The 27,497-nt window shown below is 36.4% G+C and overlaps 1 protein-coding gene across 1 annotated transcript; it reads left to right on the forward strand.

Moving 5' to 3' along the window:
• Positions 1-1,445: 1,445 nt before the first annotated feature.
• Positions 1,446-25,449, forward strand: LOC306885533 (B-cadherin-like). Its single transcript, XM_079442127.1, has 16 exons — positions 1,446-1,653; positions 1,792-1,846; positions 14,183-14,280; positions 14,551-14,691; positions 14,791-14,952; positions 15,519-15,663; positions 15,814-15,986; positions 16,071-16,199; positions 16,358-16,543; positions 16,627-16,871; positions 17,514-17,659; positions 17,735-17,956; positions 18,036-18,251; positions 22,480-22,610; positions 22,717-22,860; positions 23,237-25,449. Exons 1-16 carry the CDS (start codon positions 1,603-1,605, stop codon positions 23,441-23,443), a joined length of 2,451 nt encoding a protein of 816 aa, XP_079298253.1. The 5' UTR covers positions 1,446-1,602; the 3' UTR covers positions 23,444-25,449.
• The last annotated feature ends 2,048 nt before the right edge of the window (positions 25,450-27,497 follow it).

Below are 27,497 nucleotides of genomic sequence, written 5' to 3' on the forward strand. Positions count from 1 at the left end.
TATATCAAAACTTAATTTTTGATTAGTAATATGCATTGCTAAGGACTTCATTTGGACAACTTTAAAGGCGATTTTCCCAATGTTTAGATTTTTTTGCACCCTCAGATTCCAGATTTTCAAAACGTTTTATCCAAATATTGTCCAATCCTAACAAACCATACATCAATGGAAATCTTATTTATTCAGCTTTCAGATAATGTAGTTTAAAAAAACTGACCCTTATGACTGGTTTTGTGGTCCAGGGTCACATATGTCAACTTATTCTACTAACCCTAACCTAACAGTCTACTAATATTGTACTTTAATAACACTCTAATGAGCGTTAGTTAACAAAAAAATAAAAAAATTCAAAATAAAATGTCACAAACAATCATTTGAGGTCAAATCTGTAATAGAATCTGTTACTGTTGTCTTTCTGCAAGCCTAAGGGTTTCTGGCTGGGAAATGCCACACTAACATTTGGGACAGGATCATCTGTTCACTTGCTAATGTGGCTAATCACAGAATCAGTTGATATCCGCTCCTGATGTATTCTAAAATATCTGCCAGTCTGTATTTAAAAACATAATAATGTTTGGAGAGGGCACCCTTACTCCGTTTGTAGACTGCACTAGTTTTCTTTTCTTTTTATAAGAGTTTTTACAGTGGTGTATATAGGCTACTGTAAAAATTACTAAACTGAATTATAGAGCTTAGAGAAAGGAAATATTTGAATTGTTAACAGTTTAAGAAAGCAAAGTGTTTTTAAGACTGTAACATCCATGCTGTCCAGTGTGTGTTTACAGTAAAACATACCCCCATTGGTGTAAATGCAGGCTACACTGAAAATGTATTGTAGCATGTCCACATAAATGAATGCATCAAATTGAAAAGTTTATCTTCTAGTATGTATATATATATATATATATATATATATATATATATATATATATATATATATATGTAATTTATTTAAAACAGCAGCTATAAAACTCCAGAATGCCCCTTGGCATGTATAACACAGCTGGAGAGGCTGGTTTCTTCCTGGGCATGGATAATGTATGTAGCCAGAGAATCCACATGGGCTGACAAGAATAACACCCTGGAACTGACCATGAAAGAGAGCAGCTGTTTTCTTTCATTAAAAGCGCCTGAAACTTCATTTAAAAACTTAAAGCTGAATGCACCTGCTTGCATTTGCTATTTTCGAATCAATAGTTACAAGATCAGTTCTTATAAAATGTTATAAAAGTGCTTATGAACTATTGTTGCATATATTGAACAGAAAACTTCGACTTTCTGAAGTGCAGTCATGTTAACGTTTTCCAGTGAATTCTCATTTTTATGATAACGTTTACTAGGGAATTTTGTTTTTTCACGCTACCACCATGAGAAAGTGACAGTTGAACAAGCAGCAACACGAAAAACATCCAGCCTTAGGAAACATTTGCATCGAACTTCACCTGGAGGGAGTAGACTGTTCAGAACAGAGTATTGCACGCTGGCTGAGCTTAACGTTAGATTGTAAGAACAGCTGCATTTAGTTTAAAATAATAGCCTATAGACGGTGGACGGTGGAATACAATTACATGATATTTTTCCCGCAGACATTTTGCATGTGTAATGGAGGTTGTAGGGGTTGTGCCGTGTTGCGTTATTACTTTCCTTTGTCAGGTAAGATTTGATCTCCTAGCTCATAGGTTTCTTACTAACTATTTTTCTCTGCTGTTAATGATATTATTATTTAATTATAATAAAAACATAAAATGTGTAAATGTGCAGCAATTATATCGATGGAATGTTTTTTCGCAGGTGTTTTCGTGCGCATTTGCTGAGGATCTCGCCTCTAAAGTAAACAGAAGAGCAGGTAGGCAGTTTTCAAAATCTAAAATCATTTGATATAGAATAGGGCACACCGAAGAATGCTTTAAGATATTTTTTATATTCTTACGTATACACTAGGTCTAATTAGCTGTGAAATAATTTAGGAAAAATATATAAGGGAATTTGAACAAGTTGTACAAAAGTGGAACCGTTTTCTTCAACGTTAAGCTGGACGGTAGTAATTAAAAACTTTATTGCATTAGACATTGGATCTGGGTCTGTAATTATTTAATGTAACACACTAAATGTGGCTCAGTTTGAGCTCGTATGACAAGTCTGTCTGTGATAATAGGTATCATTGCATTTATTAAAACAAGTAGCCTACTAATACTACTGCAATAAATGTTATATATATATATATATATATATATATATATATATATATATATATATATATATATATATATATATATATCATTCAGAAATCCTTTTTTCTGCTCCAGAAAGATACATTTGGATTAAATCTCTAGCACATGTTCACTTTAACTTATCATTCTTTCTTAATTTATAATTCTTTCATTTCAGTTTCACTTTCATTTCACTTTAATTTATCATTCTTTCACTTTTTTACAGACATTAAAAATGAATAACATTTATTTGACTTTAATATTAATTTCTTACTGAATTAACGATGATGTGCTTCTCTCTTTTGGTCCGTAAACAAAAACTTCTCAGTTAATATCATGTTCTCTTCAATTACTTGTCAAATTTCACTGCTGGTTATACCCTGTATAATTGTGTATGTGACAAATAAAAATCTTGAATTTCAAATTAATGAAAAATAGCATTGACGTGTAACAAAACTTCATGACGTTATGAAAGACTATTCTGAGGGGCAATATCAAGTGAATTCCAAATCTAAACAAATTCTGCAAACAAAATGTGAACTGTAACTACAAAGATTTTCAGACGTTTTCTTTAGTTTGTTATGCCTTTTTGTAGGGCTGCACAATTTGGCCAAAAATGTTATTTTTATATATCAATATGACTACTAATAATTCTCATTATTGTTATTATTAAAAACATTAAACAAAATAATAATAATTATTGATTAGCAATATATTTTACAGAAAACTGCAAAACTGCAGTGTGACCTGTAGGAGGTCTATAATGTTTAGAAAGGTAAGGAATTATTATATAATAAATTCTGATTAAAAATCTTTTGTCATAAATATTATGCATGCACTGAGAGAGAAAAACAACTTAGAGAGAAGTAGCTAGTCTATTATTTTTCCTTTTTTTTTCTTTTTTTTTTTACCCAAAATAAGGTGTTGTGAGCAGGCCAAGACAACAGCAGAATACGGTTGTCAGTCCTGTATTTGAGTCCTTAATACGGTTCTGTTCACACACGGTTCGGTTATTTCCAGGTGTGACAGCCGCTTTCTGTAACCGAACTCAAGCCTGTACATTTCCAGGACTCACAACCGCATTCTCGGAAAACACGCGCTGTGTGAACGGAACAGGACTGTGGACAACTAACGTTACCCAGCTAACAATTTTTGGTTCCCAGAACGTTCTCAAGAACTCCCTTTTGGGTAGCCAGGAACGTTCTCCTAACCTAAAGGGAACGTTCTATTTACGTTTCTAGAAGGTTCCCAGAACGTTCTCCTAATCTCTTTACTCCGATACCGCTGCTGTCAGTAATCCTCCAGCACACCCGTCCCGAGTCCCGTAAGCGGTATGGAAGACGGACAGATATGGACCTCAATCATCAGTAAACGTAATATCTGAGTTATTATGTGGTACATGGTACTATAATAAAGAAATCTTACATATTAAGATAATTCAATCTCATGTAATGCTCCGTATGACGTGCTCTGATTCTCTCTGATGATTAAACAATAGTTTGAAACAAGACGTTTGTATAAGCACCAAATAACAATGACTTCAACAAAATATTGGGTTTTAAAAATGTGAATTTTATTTTTACAGACATTAAAAATGAATAACATTTATTTGACTTTAATATTCATTTCTTACCACTGAATTAACGATGATGTGCTTCTCTCTTTTGGTCCGTAAACAAAAACTTCTCAGTTAATATCATGTTCTCTTCAATTACTTGTCAAATCTCTCTGAAATCACAATATTTACTCTCGAATATTTATTAATTATAAGTAATTATTCAATAAAGAGATCAATACACGAGCGTTAGTCAGTCAGTAAAAGAAAACGACCGTTAATTTTTAAAATTATGCGAGTGCGCGGCTTTATATGCAACACAGGAGAAAAGCGCGTGCTGGACGCGCGTGCAGATCAGAGGCGCGCTGTAAAGAAACATACAAACAAACCCGCTGTTTATGGTATGCTTTTCAGACTACGCTTAACCTCGGCTTAATTTCAGTTATACAATTTTAATTATATTATCATTATAATGCGATTTGACTACTTTGATGTCTACACTTTATTAAAAGCTTATTTCAGACATGAAATTCAGCAAAAAATTGTTTGTTTATGATTAAAAAATATACATTTCAGCATTAGAATAATCAGAAACATCTGCAAAGTTTTAATTAGTTTACATAGTTATGACAACTAAAAATAACCTGCTGGAAACGTTCTCTCTAGGTTATAAAATAAAACGTAAAAATAACCTGCAGGTAACGTTCTGGGAAGGTTCTTTTTAAGTTATAAAATGAAACCTAAAAATAACCAACAGGGAACGTTCCTAGAACGTTCTTATTTGGTTCCCCAAAAAAAATAACCATATGGGAACATTAGGGGAATGTTCTGTGTTTGTTGGGTAGTTGTCTGTCACCTCATACAGCGCGAGAGAGCCGCTCTGCCGCACAAACGCGTGTCTACCATGTGTAATGTGTTTTGTGTTTTCGGTAACGTCCAGTGACGGAGAAGTTATGGTTACTGGTAAGGAATACGGTACATAGAGACGTCCCGTTTTGACCTAATTCAGACATGTCTGTAATGAATGCACACGTGCGAGAGACAGACGTGCCCGCATTGTGCGAGAATTCATGACTACCCCCAGAAAGGTTGTACACTGATGTGGTAGCAGAACACCCTTTTTTAGGTTCATATGGATACTGAAATCAGGCATGCCAACACCAACCACAAGAGTGGGGGCTTGGATGTCACCTGCACCCTGCATTAAGTGTGTACGTGGCCACAGACAGTATTCCAAATTCAACTGTAAGCTGCTGTGTGAACGGGACATTTCGAGACTCACACCTGTAAAGAAAATGTAGTTGTCAATCCCAAAAACTGACTGTGTGAACGAAGCCTTAATACTTCTTATGAAATTGATTTCATTATAATTTCTATTAGTATTATAAACGGTGCAAAATACTTGTTTGTTGATTCAACTATGTGTTGGCCTTTGTAAAATACGGGACAAATCGTGTGACGTATTGATTTGATATGGGACACATCATTTTCTCTTTAATTAAGGGACAATTCCGTATTTTAAGAGATGGGTGGCAACCCTACTACTGAAACATTGTGCACATTGAAATTCATGATAGTTCATACTCTAAAGGCCAAAGTATACTTTGGTTTTTAAGCTTACGCGATGGTCTGCATACATGTGCGCTTGACACAAATTTCATCACCAGAATAGTATGCACACCACCCGATTTTTTGTAACAATGCATATGTGGCAGGTTTAGTTTCTTAATCTTTTCGTAATGTTTGGGTATATCCCCGATGGCAAGACACTCCCACTGGTGCCGTTGCGTAGTATCATTGAGCACACCTGTGTGGCTCATTGATTGAAGCTGATTGATCTACGTTGTTTTAAAAGATCTTGGGTAAAGCTTGTGTGTGTGTGTGACTTCTCTACCATGTCTTCATACTCTGTGGTCAATTATAGTCTTTGTCGATCCCGTCCTTGGTGAGTTGTCGCCTGTTTTATAGTTTGTTTCGTAAGCCATCACTGTCTAAAGATGTTTACCATTAGGAGTGGGTGCGTGGAGTGGCAAGCGCAGTTCATGTAGAGTCTGCTGTAGCTTATGAATTTCTTCTCGGAGGTAAGAAGTTTATTTTGGGTTTTAAAAGGGGGAATTCATTATTGAAATTTAAATTTGTTTTTATATTTGTGTTTTAGGTGTGGCCTGAGAACGCTAGCTGTTGTTTTCTTATCCCTGTATTCATTACCGCTGTTCGTACCAGTTTCATTTAATGTTGGTTTTAGTTGGTGTTTTACGTATTTCATATTGCTGTGCTGTATATTGTTGCATTCTGTTCCGCGGCCTGGCGTGCACCGCTGACTGCGTGATCGTCACGGTGAAGCATCGTGCTCCACCGAGGTTCCATAAGATTATTTTGCCCAATTGATTTGTGTGATGATGCGAGGAAAGTCTGGATATGTTTGTCTTTTATGTAAGTTTATTAAAGTAATCTATGTGTATCCTGTTTCGCTAGAACAGTTTGCTTGATTTTTAAACGGTACGTATAAATATCCACAGGTGAATGCCGGTTGAGCCGTAATACTGAAGCTTAACAGAAAGGGAGTGTGTATTTTTGTTGTTGTTATCTTTGTCACTTGCTTTATGAATTTGTAGACACTGTTTTGCTGTGGGGTTTGTCCCTTCTGTGACAGCAGGGTCTGTTATGGTCTCTTTTTAACTGTGGGTATTTAAATGGTAAACTGTTGATGAGACTTTTTAAATTTGAATAATCTTTTTGATTTATGATTCATCCCTTGGTGTGAAATAAACGTGTTATTTTTGGTAAGTCACGTCTCTGTCTTTGATCCAACCCGAACCAGCAGGGTCCTTCATATTGTTGTAACTTTTGGGTTTCATATTTTTGGGGTAACTGTTTATTTTATTCTTTTCCTGGGTGCTAACCTAGGTGGCGTAGTCGGGTTTCTTTTTAATATTTTAAGCCAAGGGTTACACATACTTGTATGCGCAGGTCGAATTTATTTTGTACTTATCAGTTCCACAAGGTGCCAACACTTGCCCAGGCTGCTGTTTCACAGTAGAAAACAAAACTAAAGAGACGGAACAACAACAGCAACAAATACTGGAGATAATTAGAAATGACACTGGACAAAGATGAAACTTTCTAGAGCACATGTTCCGACTGCCTGCGTTTGTGCACTCTATCAAACGGAGTATACTTTGAAAGGCTATGGGTTCAACCATACGCATACGCTAGTATACACATACAAAAACTATATATATACTTAATGGTTTCAGAAATAGATACTTTAATAATCCAGGCGAAATAACCAAAGAAAATATATACACAACCTACTTTGATGTAACTTTAACGAGACCAGACAATGGAATAAAGTAAACTCAGAGCATAAATACATGAGGAATGTAATCAAAGAGAATTAGGTAACAGAAACAGGTGTTGGACTAATTAGTAACCATAGAATTTAACTAGAGAACTCAGTCACAACAGGACAGAACACAGAGAAAACCAAAACAATTTTGTCCCCTCCTGGAAAGGAGTGTCCTTGCACCAAAAATAATATAAGGTCCAAATGAGAATGGAGGGCAAGGGCTCAGGAGGTGTGTGTGTGTGGATCAGGAGAAGGGCTGGAACAGAAGTTGACGTAGGAGAAACAAAGGCAGTGAAGACTGTGGGAGGAATCAGGAGCAGGAGGAGCCAGATTGTAACCCAGAACCCAGCCTGGAAGGAGGCCCGTGGTGGAGTCGCAGGAGGGAGGAGGCATGGTAGACGAGCTCCTGCAATGGAGCTGATGGATATGGAGACCCAGACGGAGCCAAGGAGCCACAGAGCCAGGGTGACAATGCAAGTCTGGAGGTCCTTGGTGGAACTGAAGGTTCATTGGACTGAGGTGGAGGTGTGGACCCAGAAGACCGTGGTGGAGCCGGAGTGACTGAGGAAAATGGTTGAGCCTCAGGGAGGAGCCCGAATGAGTCATAAGGCGAAGCCAGAGTAGGTGGAATCCTGTGGCAATGGTAGGTTGGCAGCTGACCAAGACAAAGCCGGAGGGACAAATCAGTGGGAAATCAAATAGTCCACGGTGGAGATGAGGGAGCATACCAAGGCGGATCTGACTGAGGGTGAGCTGAGGGACTGACAGGAATCAGCAGAGGCAGAGCTGAGGAACTGAGTGATTTTAAGAGAGGAGGTGGGAGAGGGAGGCTCTCAGGGATCTCTAGAGAACATGAGAGATTTTGTACTGGACGGGTTTATCCCTATCTCAAACCCTCTAGCTCTATTTTTTTAATGCCTGATCGTGCAGCCCACTTGGTGGCCTCTTCTATTCTGGCAGAGAGATCTCCTCAGATTGAAAAGATTCTTGCAAGCTATCTCTCTTCTGGCTTGGAATCCTCTTAAGGCTCTCACCTTCATTCTAAGCTTTTCCAAATATGTGCAAGTGCATCAAGACGATCTTTTGAAGTACCTCAATCAAGGGAAGGGGTTGCCCTCAGTCCTGGAGCTCCGCTGCACCACAGACCTTACCGTCCGTACCACCGAGCAAGCAGCCCGTGCTGTTGTCCGGTCTCTTGCTGCCATCGTTGCTACAGAGCGCCACTTGTGGTTGAAAATTTTGAGGATCAAGGAGAGGGAAAAATCTTTCCTCCTTGAAGTCCCTGTATTGCTTTTCAGGCGTTTTGCTACTGCCATTGAGATGGTGTTCAAGATATTTAGGGAGGCAAAGGCTCAAATTGTGGCATTTGAAAAATACATCTGCTGCAGTCAGGGTCCTTCAGCCTCCTATTCCTACCCTGTAGCTGGCCCCAGCTGGAGACAGGGTCAGAAGGCTAGTGTGGCTAGCCTTCTGACCCTGGAGATGGCCTTTTAGCATGCCTGTAACATCATCAGACTGCCATAGCCAATCAGCAATTGGCATGTATTCATATGTGTTTCAGAAAATTCTTTGGCTAGAGAATTTAGTTTACATCACAATATATACGTCATGGAAAACATTTTCTTGACTGTTAATTCCATCCTTGCTCTCTCATCGCCTAGTGACAGCAACTGTGGCACAATGACCAGTCACATCCTGCATTTCTCTCTCTTGTCCTTTTTTTTTTTTTTTTTTGAGACTGAAGTCAGCTTCATCAACATACAGGGAGTTGCACTGTTGTCCAACTGCAAAATCCTCAAGAGTAAAAAGAACAGGTACAATATGTAAATTTTTCTTGTGTTTTTATGTTTGGATGAACTCTCTGGTCAGCTTCTCTCAAGAAGAGCCATCTTCTCATTACACCCACTCCACCACCTTTAATTCTTACAAATCTTCCTGGTCCCTTTTCATCCTTGTTCTTATTCTTTGCTTTTTTCTTCCTCTTTTATGTTTGTGAATAACACTTTAGATTAGGAAACACCATTCACTATTAACTAGCTCTCTATTAGCAGTGCTGGGTAGATTACTTACAAATTTTAGTCCGTTGCTGATTCCAAATTACATGACAAAAATTATAGTTAGTAACATAATTCATTACATTACACGATTTAGGCAATTAGACAATTTACACAATTACAAAAACATGACACAATTTAGGCAATTAAATACATAAAGACAAAGAAAAAAATTATATTATTAGCAACATGAAGTGCATTAAACATTACATTATGGCAAGGGTTCCCAAACTGGGGTTAAATAACCCACTGAATGATAATTCAAAAAAAATTTATGTGTTCAGTAAATGATGCAATGCTGAAATATTGAGAAAACACGTCTTAAAGCTGAAATGTTTTTGTAAATACAGTGTTCTTATTCTGTGTGGCCTCTCAATTTAAAAGAAAAAAAAAATGTGTGAAATTATAGCCACCTGAACAGTCACCTTAAAAAAGACTCATCCTGGGAGGTCAGGAGGTCAACTAGAATATTTTAAACTTACCTGTGAAAAAAAATTGATAATAGAATAATAGACATTAATTTGGAGATTCAATGTGAAATTGACAATATAGCTAAAAATATTTGTTTTATGTGGTTTCTATGATTTCTAAACACACTGTAAAATGTGAAAAAGTGCATTCCCTCATTTCATAACACCATTTTATATACAGTATGTGTACATGGGAAACGGTGCACCACATCCTGTATGGGTACAGGACAGTGATAGATAAGAGCCATCAGTTAAACATGAGTATTTTTTTTATTCTTATCTCATTTTACAATTTTGAGTTTTACAGCAGTATAAAGACACTGCAGTCAAACATTGTTGGTACTTTAACTGATACTGCTGAAAATATCAGAAGAGATGCTTATATTATACTTAGGTTATACTTTACTTTATGTGCAATTTTATTAATTATTAATTGTAATTAAGTGTCTTGTGCTTAAATGTCTTGTTAGGGCTTTTCACACTTGCATTACTGTCATTCTGAATCTAAACTTTGGGTAAACAAAATGGCTCTAGTTTCCAGGGCTTGACGTGAACCTTTCTTTCCTCACCAGCCGCTGTGGCTAGTGGTTTTTCAAAGTTACTATTCACACAGCATTTTCACTGGAAATTATGTTTTATATGATTAAACTTAAATATATTATGCTAAATTTACTGGAGTTGAAAATTTACAACCCTTTTAAATGTAAATAACCACTGTACTCACCCAAATCAAGACCACATTAAATGCTACTTTTTATGAAAATATGCAGTCTATTTAAGTGTTTCTTAATTGCATAAACACATTTCTTGAAATTATGCCTGCTTTTCTCAAAAATCTAAATTCAAATCCAAAACTTGTCACCCAATTCCCCAAACTTTCTATTTTCAGGTCAAAATCAAGCTCTCCACTCCATTCAATTTTGGTGAAAACCCGAACTTTGCCCTCACACATGACACACAAGCCCTCAAAAACACACACACACACACACACACACACACACACACACACACACACACACACAAGCCCTCAAAAACACACACAAACAAGCCCTCAAAAACACACACAAACACACACACACTCTATAACATAGTTTTACACACTGGTAAGATAAATTCAAAACAATACTACTAATATCAGTAATAATTTGCTTGTGATTCTCCCCTCAAAAACCTTTTCACATGATAACAATGTACTGTACAATACAATACGCCAAACAACAACAACAAAATTATTCTGCCCCAGCATCCCTTCTTTGGTCTGGGACAGGCTGTCTCTGTGTCATACAAAAACAGAAGGACTGATTAATGTAATTGTAACACATCTTTTTATGGAAAATGGAAAGAATACAGAAATAATATCTGTATGTTATTCAATTTTACGTGTTTCTTTTTATTACAGTAGTATAGTGTAACAGCTACAGTACATGTATGTGCTGTAACAGCACAGAGTACAGCACTCCAAAAGTTACAGAAGAAAGCAGTCTGAAGTACACCTACATGTTGTCTTCCCTGAAGGTTCTTATTATTGAGGCAACCATGAAGCGACTCTTTGGCTGTACTCGTTGCCTAGCCTCCCTCATAGTCAGACCTTCAACAAGGACATGGTCAAATGATATGACACACCTTTCATCCAAGACTGCTTGTGCCTTTGCCCTTCTGCTTCTTCCTCCTCCTCCTCCCCCACTGTTTAAACAGTTAACTGATGAAATATTTTAAACAAAGTGCAATAAACAAATTAATTTTGTCTTTCACCTCTTCACTGCCGTCAGTGGGTGCAGTACACGATTCTCTTTGCTGGATCATATACCAGTCATTCTCAACCTGACTTCCACTTTTCATTGAACTGACTATTTTTTGTTTCCATAGCAATAGATTAAACCAACTTCAGGATAAGGCTTGTCAGAATCCTGTCTGTGGACTTCCGTCCGCTTGCCACCAGAGGTCGCCCTCCCATTATATTGATTCTCAAATTACACAGACTATTACATGTCACTCCGGATTACATTTCCCATGTTCCATTTCACTGATTACGTTTACACCTGCAGCCAATTACACACATTACAAAAATCAGTATCAAACAACCATTCAAACCCGAGTATTGTCTGCGTTTATCACTTTCCAATAGCACTTTACAGAGCCAGTTTCCTGTCTGAGTTTTGTCTAGTTCCTAGTTCTAGTCCAGTTTAGTAACGTCTAGTTTTGCCTTATTGTCTGTTCCTGATCACCTGCCTGTCTTGGATTTATCTCTCGTCTTGTTGTTTGGACTCTGTTCGTACCTCGCCTGGATTATTATCTGTCTGTGGATTATTTGCTTGCCTCATCCTTTGGATTATGTTCGCTATCGATTGATCTACGCCTGTTTATCGGAGTACTCTTCTGTCTTGCTCTCTGAATACCTGTTTGCCATTGTCCGACCCTTGCCTGTTTTGACCATGTTTGAGAATAAAGCTTGGCATATGGATCCGCTTGCTTCCTCTGTTGACTCCGTTACAAGGCTAAAAGTCTATTAACTCATAAACCTGTCTGTTTAAGCACGTAGCAGATATGGGTGCCGTGTCATAACATATTTTTAATATGACTTTGAATTTGTATTTAACTTGATCACAATTTAATAAAAACATTAAGTTACAACAGTTTTTTTCAACAGCTTTCTTGTTTATAGGGAATTTTTCAACATCTCTCTGCCAATTAGTTTTTTCAACTGCTTACACACATTTTCAAAAGTTTGCCTCTTTTTTTTTCAAAACTTTACACACAAATCCAAGAATTGCATGCACAAAATATCTTGCAAAATTAAGCACTGCATTCAAAATATCACAAACACATCTCAAAAGCAAACATGTGTCTTATGTTGCAAACACCTTTGCCATAATAATATTTTTTGGGATATATCATATACACACAGTTATTGAAAACCTAAGGTTCTTCTAAAGTTACAGTTCTGTTTCAACCGCTTACACACAGAATCTTTACTTGTCACACAATTTCTGTAACCTGACACTCAAACACCAGATCCACACACCAAATCTGCAAAATCATACACTAATTCACTGGAGAAAAACTGTAGGTTTTGAACAATGGATGCAAACAATGTATTTCTTTTCTTTCATACTGTTTATTACTGTATTCACAACCACAAATGCTTACAGCAAAAATAAAACATAAAAATAGTTTGTTTTCAATATTGCTTTCGTGTTTACCATGAAGTTCAACATCTCTCTGCCAATTACTTTCAATCTTGTACAGAAACGTACATTGGAACTCATGAAAGAAAAACTTCAGGTTTTGAATAACTGTGTATATTATATATCCAAAAATATAATATTATGGCAAAGGTGTTTGCAACGTAAGACAAATGTTTGCTTATTAGATGTGTTTGTGATATTTTGAATGCAGTGCTTCAGAGATGTGAGGCATTTTACATTTTGTGTGTGCAATTCTTGGATTTGTGTGTAAAGTTTTGAAAAAGAGAGACAATGTTTTGAAAATGTGTTTAAGCAGTTGAAAAAACTGTAATTGGCAGCGAGATGTTGAAAAATTCATGGTAAACACGAAAGTAAGATTGGAAGCAAACATTTTTTACTGTAAGTATTTGTGGATGTGAATACAGTATTACACAGTACAAAAGAAAAGAAATGCACCAACCATAGGTAGCTGAGTAGATGTGTATTTATAGGCCTATTCTAAAGCCATGATTGTTTAGTTTTAAGTAAAGCAATGAGTGTTTGCACATGTGAGGAGTTAGTGTGAGGCACTGATGAATTAGTGTGGTATTTTGATTGGTTGTGTTTAAAAAAAGGAAATCAAGTTACTTCCTGTTCGATTTTTTGTGTGTTACATAGAGAATTGTGTGTTGTGTTTTGCAAAAAGTGTTTTTTGAAATTGAAGACTGAGTCAAAGGTTGAGAATTAGAGTATGATTTTGCAGATTTGGTGCGTGGGTCTGGTGTTTGAGTGTCAGGTTTCAGAAATTGTGTGACAAGTAAAAATTTTGTGAGTAAGTTGAAAAAAACTATAAATGGTCCATGTTAAAAGAGCAGGTTCAGCCATTTGGTGAAGGTGATTGTTTGTGTCCAACTTAGGCATGAGTTCTTCATTTTTAATTAGCAGCTGCTCCTTGGAATGACAGCTTGTTCAATAACTCTACCTTCCATAGTTGCTAGATAATCAGCGGGAGCAGTTCAAAATATTATCACATAAATTATGCCTCTACAATGATTGATTACTGTAATATACCAAGGGAAGCTGGCCTCCTCTGCAATGTATTTTTTCTTAACACTCTAATCACTTAATCACTAAAAGTGAAATATTCAATGGTGAAATTGCAACATAAACACAAATTTTAAAGCCGATTATTGAAATAAAAAAAATAAAACTGATTAACTGATTAAATGAGTTGTAGCCCTGAAACCAGTAACTTAAAAGTTTTCAGTTATTCAGTTACACTTTGCATTGCACATTGCAAAAAGTGACTGATTGATTCTAGTTTAAAATCCATTGTATAAAGACTTGTTTCTTGTCCTGTTTTATTATGATTTCCGACAGTAATGTTCAGTGCATATGATGAAAGCACAAGAGTTGAGCATGTCTACAGTCATGACGAGGGCAGTTACAGGGATACTGCAGTGAATGCAGCTTCACAGGTATGTGCCACTTCATTCTGTGTAATACAGTACAAGCCTGACTTCTGCTGGGTCTTTCACACTGTTTTTTACCTATATTATTAATGCACACTAAATGAGGCAGCAAACTCATTTTTTTATTAAGTAGGGATGGTTAATTTCAAAAAGTAATCTTGATCACTCAGACAATCCAAAATGAGCTAGAATTATATAATATGAAAGACTGATACAATACTCTGTGTTGTTTTTCAAGCAGTATGTGTCTTTTTTTTAAATCTTTTAATTTTACAGTTGCAAATACCCTCTGGTCTTCTGGTTGTGGAGTTTCCAAGCTTTTCACCAGGTCAAAGGAGAAGAAAGAGAGAGTGGGTTATTCCTCCTTATAGCATAACTGAGAACGAGAGAGGTAGTTTCCCCAGAAAACTGTTCCAGGTGTGTAAAAATAAAGATATGACAGTTGTAAAATTACATCAATATGTGAAGGTTTATTTGATCAATACAGGTCTATATATATTTTATTTCTACATTTAGTTAAAGGCAAAGATAGGTGGTGTACCTGATTCAGAGATACTCTACAGTATCACAGGTGAAGGCGCAGATCAGCCACCTGAGAATATTTTTATTATTAACAAAACGACTGGGTATCTTTTTGTGACTCAGCCACTGGATAGAGAAAAAAAGGCATCATACGAGGTAAGTGGATGTTAGTTTTATTACAGTGATCATGTTTTTTAATTAAGTATTGAATTGTCAAAACTGTTGTGCATTGTCTGCTTGTTAGGTGACAACTTTTGTTAGTGTTCTGGAATAATGAGTTGATTTTGAGATATAGTGCTCTTGTAGTTTTAGTGCATTTTGAATGTGAAATTTACTGTTGGTAAGCGGTTTACTGTTGCACAACCAGCAACATGCTAAAAGAAGATGAAATTGTAAAAAAACATAATAAACTGATAAGGCGCACATACCTTCTCCAACAAAGATATTTACTCCTGAAATATTTAGCTCGATACATCAGTGACAATTTATGCAGAAATACTGAAAATTAAGAAACTTTCTAGTGCCGCTGTAAATCAATTAAACAGTAAATTCCAAGTCAATAAATTTTTTTTTTTTTTCATTTAACATTTATTTCAATATGTAAACTTTATTTATTACAGGATTTTTAAAAAAAGTAAACAAATAAAGTATTTCACTTGGGAACTAGAAAATTATTACTAGAATTTTGCATTTAACATTTATGTTGCATCCCATGTCTTCAGCTCAATGCTCGTGCCATTTCAGAAGATGGGAAAAAAATTGCATCACCCACAAACCTTACTATCATTGTAACTGACCAGAATGATAACAAGCCTGTGTTTACGGAAAATCCTTTTAATGGACAAGTTTCTGAAGCTGAGTCAAAAGGTTGGCAAAATGACCAGTCAGTCTTTAGAATAAATGTCTTTTAATCATTCTTTTATCATTAATTTGAATGATTCCTGGAAACAGTACATTTTATATTTTTTTAGGTGCATCAATAGTGCCTAATCAGTCTTTATTCTTCTGTCACTGAAGGTTATGAGTTTATGACAGTCACAGCCACTGATGCAGATGAGCCAGGTAATTACAATTCCGAAATCAGATACAAAATTGTCAGCCTACATCCACCATCACCAAATCCAAGCATGTTTGAAATCAACACTTTTACTGGAAGAATTCATGTGAATTCTTCAGGCTTGGACAAAGAGGTGAGAAATCCATTGAATGTATATCACAGTAGTGAAGAATGATTTAATGTAAACAATATCACCTGAAAACATTGTCTCTTTCAGCAATGGCCCAGATATACTTTGTTAATTGTGGCTGCTGACATGGAAGGAAACGGTTTGTCAACCACTGGCACAGCTGTTATTACAATTACTGACAGCAATGATAACCCTCCTGAGTTTGAGCAAGCTTCGGTAATGCATACAAACACCTGATTGGTTTTGTTGAGTGTTCAGTGCTATACTACAATATTACTGTTTATACTTTATACATATTTTATTTATACATACTATATACATTTTATACATTATACATTTCAGTACAGCATAAAATAATTTATTTTATGTTTTAGCACACCGTATCCATCCCAGAGAATAAAGTAGGGTATGTAGTGGCCAAACTTCCAGTTACTGATGGAGATGAAGTTGGATCACCGGCCTGGTCAACCAAGTATCGGATTATTAGCGGTGACAAGGGTGGGTTTTTCAATGTCAGTACTGGACCCAGCCAGCTGGAGGGCATCATCACCACTGTGAAGGTACTGTGTGTTGCTCATTTGTTTGCCCAGGCAATTGGTTGTGATGACATACTTCAGTAAAAGACACTTTCTTTTCTATTTAGCCCCTGGACTTTGAGAAGACCAAGCAGTACATTGTGTCTGTGATTGTCGAGAATGACGATCCATTTGTCGGTTCTTTGCCCACTTCCACTGCCACGGTCACGGTGAATGTAGAAGATGTGAATGAACCTCCTGAGTTTAATCCGAAGGAGAAGGTTATTTCCAGACATGAAAATTTACCAGTCGATAGCGATTTGGTTGTTTATACAGCCACTGAACCAGACACTGGAAAATCACAGAAGATAACGTAAGAACTGTTGCACCACTTTATATTGTACATAAATAAAGAGATATACTACTGTTCAAAAGTTTGATATCAGTAAGATTGAAAGTTACATTTCTGGCATTATGATTTTATTATGAGAAGACAATAGAATCGGTGAAGGGAAGGGATAAGACAGAGAGGAGAATAGGACTGGGGAAAAGACCACACACCAGGACTCAAATTCGTGTCACTGTTGCACTGTATGTCAGTGCATTGACCACAAGGCTATGGTGGAGCTTCTTCACAGAGGCAATCACAAAGAAATCATTCTAATGTGCTGATTTGGTACTCAAGAAACCTTTCTTATCACATTTGAAAATTGTTGTGTTACTTAATGCTGAAGTGTATGGTAACTGCATTTACAGTGTCTTTTTACAGGATTTTGTTATGAACAAAGTTTGGAAAACAGCATTTAATTGAAATAGAAATCTTTTATAACATTATAAACGAAGGCCTTGCTGAATAAAATTATCAGTTTCTTTCTTAAACTTTTGAACAGTAGTGTATATGGTAATAATCTGTTATTTAGATACTATCTATCTATCTATCTATCTATCTATCTATCTATCTATCTATCTAATATATCTATCTCGTTCTGAATATACACATTCTGGTTCCTCCCAGGTATAAAATTGGCAAAGATCCTGCTGGCTGGCTAAATGTAAATCAAGACACTGGGATGATTAAGGTCAAGAGTATTATGGATAGAGAATCTGCCCTAGTCAAAGATGGCACATACAGAGCTATCATTTTGGCCCTGGATGATGATGGTAATTTGTGTTTCTTTTTAAAAGGAGAATTATTGCTAGCATAGCCTTTTTCAATAAGTTTGCGCTTAAATACAGATGAAAATCCAGCAACGGGTACAGGAACCTTGGTAATTGAATTGGAGGATGTAAATGACAACGCTCCTATTATTAACGAAGGAAGTATAGAGATTTGCAATCGTGAGGCCACAGTGCTTCTCTCTATAACTGACAAAGATAGTCCTCCTTATGCTGCTCCCTTTAGCGTTGAGCCCCAAGGACACACAAAGAAAAACTGGACTGCAAGGATGAATGAAACAAGTAAGGATAATGTATATTGGAAAAAATATCTAATTCAAGTCTGGGTGTTTATACTAACCTATTTATTTGCCTATTATAGAAACTGGGATTCTGTTGATGCTTAATTCTGTGTTGGAGCAGGGTAATTACAATGTTGTCCTAAGGGTTTATGATAGCAATGACATGTATCAAGACAACTCCATTCAAGCAACTGTGTGCGACTGCAAAGGAGATGAATTTCTATGCAAAAGAAATATAGCCGGGACCCCACTATCACTATCCCTTGGAATTCTGGCAGCCATCTTGGCTCTGCTGCGTATGTAATTTAATTACTTCATTCATGCATTCAAAGTGAATAAAGGGGCCATTTCCTACACATTTGTAATATTAAAACTATTCAAGGTTTCTTAAAAACACAGGTGTGACCTCTGACCTTTAGTATTAAACAATCTGTTTTTGCTGCAAAATCTTTACGCTTAGGTCCCTTCAATGTAAAAAAAAAAAAAAAAATACATTGCTGCCACGTCCAGTGTAGTTGACACTGCCTCATGATCTTTGTTATTTAAAATGAAGACACTTTTTACAACACAGTTCGATACTAAATATGTACAGGGAATGTTAGGTGACTTGGATACTTTTTAAAGACACCAGCTGTAACTATCAATAATTAGTGCACTAAAAAGCATAAATTCTAACAAAGATTTCCTGCTACAAATTGATCAGAACATGTCTCGAATGCTGCGTTTACCTCGAAGTTGGATGTCGGAGCTGGGAATGACATCAGAGCAAAGTGGACTGTGTGCAAGTAGAGAAATCAGAAAACCAAGATGAACACATCCATTGTTAGCAATACCAGTTGATTAAAAACACATAAAAAGTGGTATTTTGCACAAATAATGCCATATCCAAATAGAGGTGGTTGGATAATACTGTGCACCCCTGAGTTTATTGAGACACAGACAAACATAAGTGCTAATAAACTATATATTACCACTGTTTCTCTTATGTCGATGCGCTGAACAGCCATATTGGATCCTGAAGTTGGAGTTGTTGCGATTTCTACAAGATACTGAGTTGGAATTCCGACTTGGAAGGGCAGTCCAGTTAAAAGTTCCTACTGTTATTTCCATCACAGCATTATTGGCCTCAGTGTGGAGAGAGTCTTTTTAACAAGTGAACAAAAGTAAAATTATAAGGAAATGTTCTCTGTCATATCACCTTCATAGTTGGTTTCCGAATTCTCATACTTCTAGTATGGCGCAACTTGACAAAATCAACAAGGTGCATGAAAAAAAGAAATAACAGTTAAAGCAATAGCAGCAACACTTGTGGAATGGAGAAGTTCAAGTTCAAGTTTATTTGTATAGCGCTTTTTAAGATACAAATCGTTGCAAAGCAGCTCTACAGGAAATTAAGTTTCCACAATATATTTATATATTGCAGAACCTTAATATATTTAACTTATGGCAAAATTGGGTAATTCTGTATGTTGTCTGAGCGTTGGCATCGTCTAAGGTCCTCTGAGGGGTTGGCATTATCTTTTCTCAGGTGTTCGGTCATCTCAGATCATTTAAGGGTTGGATCCAGACTGAAGCTTCTGTAATTCCTAGTTACCATGGGATGTTAATCCCGTGACAGAAACAGAGAAGCAAATAGAGACATAATTAGCGTAGCTGCTGTTCCATCTAAGCAAAAATTATTTGTTCAACCCAAGCTAAAGAATAATAATAATGCATATTTGATCAGATATAACTGCAGTACAAGATTATAAAATGCATTATGTGAATGCTTGGCTAAAGAGATGTGTTTTTAATCTAGATTTAAACAGAGACAGTGTGTCTGAACCCTGAACGTTATCAGGAAGGCTATTCCAGAGTTTGGGAGCCAAATGTGAAAAAGCTCTACCTCCTTTAGTGGACTTTGCTATCCTAGGTACTACCAAAAGTCTAGAGTTTTGCGACCTTAGGGAGCAGGTTGGATTGCAGCGTGGTAGAAGACAAGTTAGGTACGCAGGAGCTAAACCATTTAGGGCCTTATAGGCAAGTAATAATATTTTGTAAATGATGAGGAACTTAATATGTAGCCAGTGTAGCCAGTGCAGAGACTTTAAAATTGGAGTAATATGATCATATTTTCTTGACCTGCTAAGAACTCTAGCTGCTGCATTTTGGATCTGTAGCTTGTTTATTGAAGATGCAGGACCACCACCTTGCAGTGCATTACAATAGTCCAGTCTAGAGGTCATGAATGCATGAACTAGCTTTTCTGCATCAGAAACAGGTAGCATGTTTCGAAGCTTGGCAATGTTTCTAAGATGGAAGAATGCTGTTTTTGTAACATGGGAAATATGATTTTCAGAGGACAAGTTGCTGTCTAATATAACACCCAGATTTTTTACTTTAGAGGACGTAACATTGCATCCGTCTAGTTGCAAATTGTAATCCAAGAGATTCTGTGTACTGTTTTTTGGTCCAATAAGTAATATCTCTGTCTTATCTGAATTTAATAAGAGGAAATTATTGGTCATCCAATCTTTTAAATTTTTTGCACAATCTATTATCTTAGATAATTTAGAAGTTTCATCTGGTCTTGTTGGGATATATAGTTGAGTATCATCAGCATAACAATGAAAACTAATCCCGTATTTTCTAATAATATTACCAAGAGGCAACTTGTATATTGAAAATAGCAGAGGACCTAGGACAGATCCTTGTGGTACTCCATACTTTACTGGTGATAATTGAGATGACTCCCCATTTAAATGAATAAAGTGGTAGCGATCGGACAGGTAGGATCTAAACCATCTTAAGGCCTGCCCTTGAATACCAGTATAGTTTTGTAATCGATCTATGAGTATGTCATGATCTATAGTGTCGAACGCAGCACTAAGATCAAGTAATACTAGCAATGAGATGCAGCCTTGGTCTGAAGCAAGAAGCAAGTCATTTGTAATTTTACCAAGTGCAGTTTCTGTACTATGGTGAGGCCTGAAACCTGACTGAAATTCTTTATAGAGATAATTCTTTTACAAGAAGAAGCACAATTGAGCAGACACAACTTTTTCTAAAATTTTAGACGTAAACGGAAGATTTGAAATGGGTCTGTAATTTGCCAGTTCATTAGAATCTAGTTGTGGTTTCTTAATAAGAGGCTTAATAACCGCCAGCTTGAATGGTTTTGGGACGTGGCCTAAAGATAACGATGAGTTAATAATATTGAGAAGCGGTTCTTCTGCTACAGGTAACAACTCTTTCAGCAGTTTAGTGGGTACAGGATCTAATAAACACGTTGTTGGTTTAGATGCACTGATAAGTTTATTTAGCTCTTCCTGTCCTATAGTTGTAAAGCACTGCATTTTTTCTTTGGGTGCGATGAATGAAGCTGAAATACTAGACGCAGTAGAATATACATTTGATATTGCATTTCTGATGTTATCTATTTTATCAGTAAAGAAATTCATAAAGTCATTACTATTAAACTGTGAGGGAATATTTAGATCGGGTGGCGTCTGTTTATTTGTTAATCTAGCCACTGTGATAAATAAGAACCTTGGATTGTTTTGGTTATTATCTATGAGTTTGCGGATATGCTCTGCCCTGGCAGCTTTTAGAGCCTGTCTATAGCTGGACATACTGTTTTTCCACGCAATTCTAAAAACTTCCAAGTTAGTTTTTCTCCATTTGCGCTCAAGATTACGAGTTTCTTTCTTGAGAGAATGGGTATAACTGTATTACCATGGCGCAGTACATTTTTCTCTAACCTTTTTCAATTTGAGGGGGCAACAGCTTCTAATGTATTAGAGAAGATAGTGCCCATGTTGCTAGTCATTTAGTCTAGTTCATGTGTATTTATGGGTACACAGAGCAGTTGAGATAAGTCAGTTAGGTTATTTGTGAATCTTTGGTGGCTGGAACAATAGTTCTGCCCGGACGATAACACGGAGCCATATAATTAATATCAGTAATACGCAGCATGCACGATACAAGGAAATGATCAGTAACATCATCACTTTGAGGTGCTGATGTTTATAACAGTAGCTTGGTGGAGTAGAGAAGGCAAAACAATCAGGACTTGGAACTGAAAAGCATAATTGTTTTTATTTTGCCATTGCGTTTCAACAGGGCTAAAAGATGCGTTGGAAAACAGATCTTCAGTAAAACCGCTGACTCAAAATGTCACCAGATATTTGACATGACCTTGAAGTGAAGCTTATAGTTGGTTCAGGCTAAGCTCAGGAGACAGGATGCAGGAACACAGATGGATTGTTTTAAGGTTTAAATGTATTCTAACCCTGTGCATCATTCCCTGTACATATGGAGAAATAGGAGAAATAGATGCACTTTCTTCTTTTTTAAACATCGCAGACGATGTCAGGTGGCATCCATTAATGTCTGGGCTGGGGAGGAGTTTTTCATCTTTGATATGACCCCTTTAAACACTTTCAGTGTATTCATTAACTATGATCACTTTTGCATAATTTCTTTAATCCTATAATTTTGTGTCATTCTTTGTAAGCAAGTTAATTTATGTTCTTTTTACCACAGTACTTCTTATACTTCTGCTGCTCATGAGGAGGAAATCAAATAGTATAAAAAAGCCACTCCTTCCTGAACATGATGACATAAGAGACAATGTCTGCTGTTATGATGAGGAAGGTGGTGGAGAAGATGATCAGGTTAGGTTTAGTATTTAAATTTAAATTAATTTTTAAATGACTTTAGGATGTTCTTCCTTTTTTAAGGTCTGGCTTCTGTTTTATATCATGCACATTTTCTACACAGAACTATGATCTGAGTGTGTTGCATCGAGGCCTGGACAACAGACCTGAAGTGATAAGAAACGATGTGGCTCCTATTTTCTTGCCTGCACCTCAGTATAGACTTCGACCAACCAACCCTGAGGAGATTGCCACATTCATTGGTTATGTAAGTCATATATAAGTTTTTTCATATATAACATCAGTTCTTTCTAATGTGGCAAGATGCTCAGAGCAGAACAAAACATTTTGTTGACAAAAAGGCAGACTAGGACAACTTGGAAATTTTACCCAGGGGATTATTTAACACAAAACTAGAGGTCACACAAACTGATCTAAAAAATCTAGAGGATCAGAAATAGAGATCCAATACAAAAGAATCAAATGCATAATATTTACATTTAATGCACACAAACATTGCACCATAAAAAAAAAAAAAAAAAATCACAATGGCAAAAGCAACCAACCACCTGGCCACAATCATATAAATATTTCCTTTTTAGAAAAGGTTCTATGCATGACAGTAACACAACTCTTTTTTCCAGAATCTGAAGACTGCAGATGAAGACCCTTCAGCACCCCCCTATGACACCCTCCTGGTGTTCGACTATGAAGGAGGTGGCTCGTGTGCAGGTTCACTCAGCTCCCTCAACTCTTCTAGCTCAGGACAGGATCAAGACTATGACCTCCTCAATGAGTGGGGCCCACGCTTTAAGAAGCTGGCAGACATGTATGGAGGAGGAGAGGATTAAACGTTTTTCTGTGTTAAATACAACTTAATGCATTGACAATGTAAGCTGTTTTAAAATGTAGAGTGTGCGAGATTGTGCTGAAAGCAGAATCCATCTTCATATTCCCCCCAGTGTTAAAGGCATATTGGAAGTATAAAATTACACAATTGTTGGGACAATTGTCCCATTGTTGGGACACAATGGGACAATTGTTCCCAGCACTCTTTACTCATGCCCGACTTCAGTTTCATTATGTAATTCATGGTCTTCATGCTTCTGCTACTAACGTCTGTCAGCCTAGGGCTTGCATAGAATATTTGGGTAGTTCATCCATTAGTCGGCGCTGCTGGAAGCTATCAAGTACTCCAGCATGCATTAACTATAGAGCATGTAATCAATACCAGTTCCCTCTAGGCCTGGATCTACATGGGTGCTAAAACATGCTATGCTAAAATGAAATCAAGCACACCCTCATGTGAAGCTAAAATTTCCCAGTGGGAACCTTGATATCAATTTGACACATATTAGTCAAGATTTGATCAAGATGCTGTAACATAATTTTAAATTCAGTTTGGATGGTAATTTCTTCCAGTGGTATATGTGTGATGAGTTAATCCTACATTGAAATTTGTTTAATGTATATGTAGGCCAACATCCATTTTTCAACATCAATTGCCCACTGGGTTAGAATATTGGCAAAACAATTGTTTTGGCAAAAGATCATTTGTAAATAAGATTTTTTTTTTTTTTGTGTAGTGTAGATAGTTTTGTCAATCTTTTTGAGATCGCAGTAAACACCAAAAGCTTTTTAGCAATTATAAAGGGATCATTCTTTGTGTACTTTTTAGGCTAATTCTTTCAGAATTTGGCCAAATCATATCTTGCTATCCTTACCACCAATACAAAGAGTGAAGTAATTTTCTTCTTGACTGCAACACTATCACAAGGCCTCCTTGTTTTGCTGAAGTGCTTGTTTTTCTTAACGCAAACCAGCAAACCATGACAGGAGGATGATGGCAGCAAATAGCCTGTGGATTTTGTGTTATTCTATTATAAAGTATTTCTAATCGGTTTAGTGAAGATCTAAGTGATGTGAGATCTGTTATTCAGAGGTGGGTTTACCATTTTCAGGGCACTAAGCAAAGTTAAGACCTGAGGCCCCACATGCCTTACCCTAACATTACCTCTGTAACTATTTTCTTCGAACTGCACATATTAAACAGAATTAAGTGATATTTAAAATCTGCATTTACTTCACTTTGAAACATAAAAAAAAGCTACAATGTGCTGAGTTTTTTTCTCGCTCTTATAATTGACCGTTTAAGTTCAAAGATATATAAAATAATTAATGCATAATTAAATGCAAAATGCTTTTTCTTTCTCTTGTGAATACTCAGCTATGGACATTTAATGACTTTGAAGTAAATGCAGTGTTATGTGTTTACCAGCTGTTTAATTGTCTTTCCGTGGTTGTTTGAACGTTCACAAGGCATGATTCATTTCAATTATTTGTACTGTGTCTTCCAATATACCTTCTGATTCACATTTATTGCATGCTATAACTAGTAATAAAGTGTAAAGCGCTATCGCTTAAGCTCAGGCGACTAAAAGGTTTTAAGCTTTGGCAAACTTTTAGTATTGCATTTCTTTTCTAATGTTTTTTTTCTTTTTTGATCGCCGCATGGATATGTGCTCTTCATGGTTGTTTCTTTCTACTTTATCCAGACTGGTAATAAATGAGGTCAAAATTAGTTAATCATTTGTGGCAAACATGCCTGCAGGGTCCAGTGCATTTTCATGGTGGTTAACACTACTGTTATTTTATTTTATTGCATGCTCATATATTTTCACTGTCAAAAACATAGATGTTAAAGTTACGTTGTTATGTGTCAGTCTATAACATGCTACTTTCTGTGTGCTAATACAAAATGAAATTATTTTAAGTCAACATATGACATACTTCAAATGTGTGACATACACCTCAAAAGGGAGTGCATTTGTTTTTGCTACTTTATTACTATCAATTTAATAAAAACTAACAAACAATTTTTTCATGTCTTTTTTTTAAACCATGATCATGATGCAGTTATGAATTATTGTGTATGTTCAGGGTGCTGTGGACGCTATAAAATACTATCAAAGACTTTCAAATCTGGCACCACTGGACAACAATTCAAGAATATATTCATAGTTTTTACCAGCTGACCTAAGGATGCTTTTGAATGAGTGTGGGGTTTTTTTTAATGATGTTTGGCTACTATTTAAACACTTAATGACATCAAAAACTAATCAAAGCATGGATGGTGTTGTATTTTTTTCTGTATGTTTTTTTTAATTATTATTATTTATATGCTGTGGAGTTTTATAACATTATAGTTTTCATACTTACTACATTTTGATTTGTTACTAAAATTGGAGTTACTAGCTTAAAGGTTTAACTGTAAATGGAAATCTAAAGGAAATCTAACTTAAAAGGAAATCTATTTGATCTATTTAGGGAAGATTTAACCTTAAATCTTAACACTTAAAATGTAAGTGTTCAGACAATATGTGACCCTGGACCACAAAACCAGTCATAAGGGTCAATTTTATGAAATTAAGATTTATACATAATCTGAAAGCTGAATAAATAAGCTTTCCATTGATGTATGATGTGTTTTATGATAGGACAATATTTGGCCGAGATACAACTATTTGAAAATCTGGAATCTGAGGGGGCAAAAAAAAAATAATCAAAATTTTGTGAAAATCACCTTTAAAGTTGTCCAAATAAAGTTTATAGCAATGCATATTACTAATCAAAAATTATATTTTGATATGTTTACAATAGGAAATTTACTAAATATCTTCATGGAACATGATCTTTACTTGAAAATTGAAAAAATTAAACTTGTTTACTTGAAAAAATACAAATTCTGTCATTAAATACTCACCCTCATGTTGTTACAAACCCATAAGACCTCCGTTCATCTTCGGAACACAAATTAAGATATTTTTGATGGAATCTAAGAGCTCTCAGACCCTCCATAAACAGCAAGGGTCCTTACATGATTAAGGCCCAGAAACGTAGCAAGGAGGTCGGTAAAATAATCCATGTGACATCAGGGGTTCAACTGTAATTTTCCGAAGCTACGAGAATACTTTTTGTGTGCAAAAGAAAAAAAAAAAACAACAACCTTTATTCAAATTTGTATCCTCCGCCTCACCCTAGCCCCATTTTGGAGAATATCCACTGAACGCAAACAGTGTATGCTCTTCTGTGTCCGTGTGGCGCAGCTGACACAGAAGAGCATATGCTGTTTGCGTTCAGTGGATATTCTTCAAAATGGCACTAGGATGATGCGGAGGAGATGAATATGATGTATACAATACATGCAATGTATTTTTGGCTATTGCTACAAATATACCCCAGCGACCTAAGACTGGTTTTGTGGTCCCAGGGTCACATATACTTTTGGATTACCATAAGCGAAAACCAATATAATTACAAAATTACGTAAATGTATTCTGTATGTGTCACGCTACGGTGAATAATAAATGCACATAGACGAAGATCAAGTCAAATAACCTTTAAGTAATCCTTAAGAGGGTAAATCCACAGACAGGCAGGCAGGAGACACACATATGGATGTAATAGACCAGACACAGACAAACTGAACACTAGAACTTAAGTAGGGAAAATAACGAGGGACGGACAGGTGAGGATAAGACACAGGTGAACTAACTAATGTAATCAAAGAGAGACAGAAACTGGGTCAATGAACACATGGGATAAATGAAAACAAACTCAAAGTCCATGAAAACTCAGGAAAAGAACATAAGGCGGAAGGTGCAACCTCGTGCCGCAGGAACGGGATGGAGGGGTATTTAGGAGGAGGACAAAGGAGTGGAAGTGGAATGGTGACAGGGGATGGCAGGAAGGCAGGCAGACAGACAATACTGGTGGAGGTTCAGGACGGACACCCAGGAGGAGGACAACGAACAGAGTCCAGGGTGGAGACTAGGGAGGGCCCCCCTGTCAACAAGCTTGGCCCCCTAAATTTAGAATCATATCACAGCAAACAATTTTGGGTGA

Source organism: Barbus barbus (assembly GCF_936440315.1).
Source record: "Barbus barbus genome assembly, chromosome: 1".
Lineage (NCBI taxonomy): Eukaryota > Metazoa > Chordata > Actinopteri > Cypriniformes > Cyprinidae > Barbus > Barbus barbus.

Bases quoted from the DNA above. Each gene is read 5' to 3' on its own strand.
- LOC306885533 (XM_079442127.1), top strand. From the start codon at position 1,603: ATGGAGGTTGTAGGGGTTGTGCCGTGTTGCGTTATTACTTTCCTTTGT. The intron at 1,654-1,791 runs GTAAGATTTGAT...GTTTTTTCGCAG, and splicing joins TTATTACTTTCCTTTGTCAG to GTGTTTTCGTGCGCATTTGC. The intron at 14,692-14,790 runs GTGTGTAAAAAT...TTCTACATTTAG, and splicing joins TCCCCAGAAAACTGTTCCAG to TTAAAGGCAAAGATAGGTGG.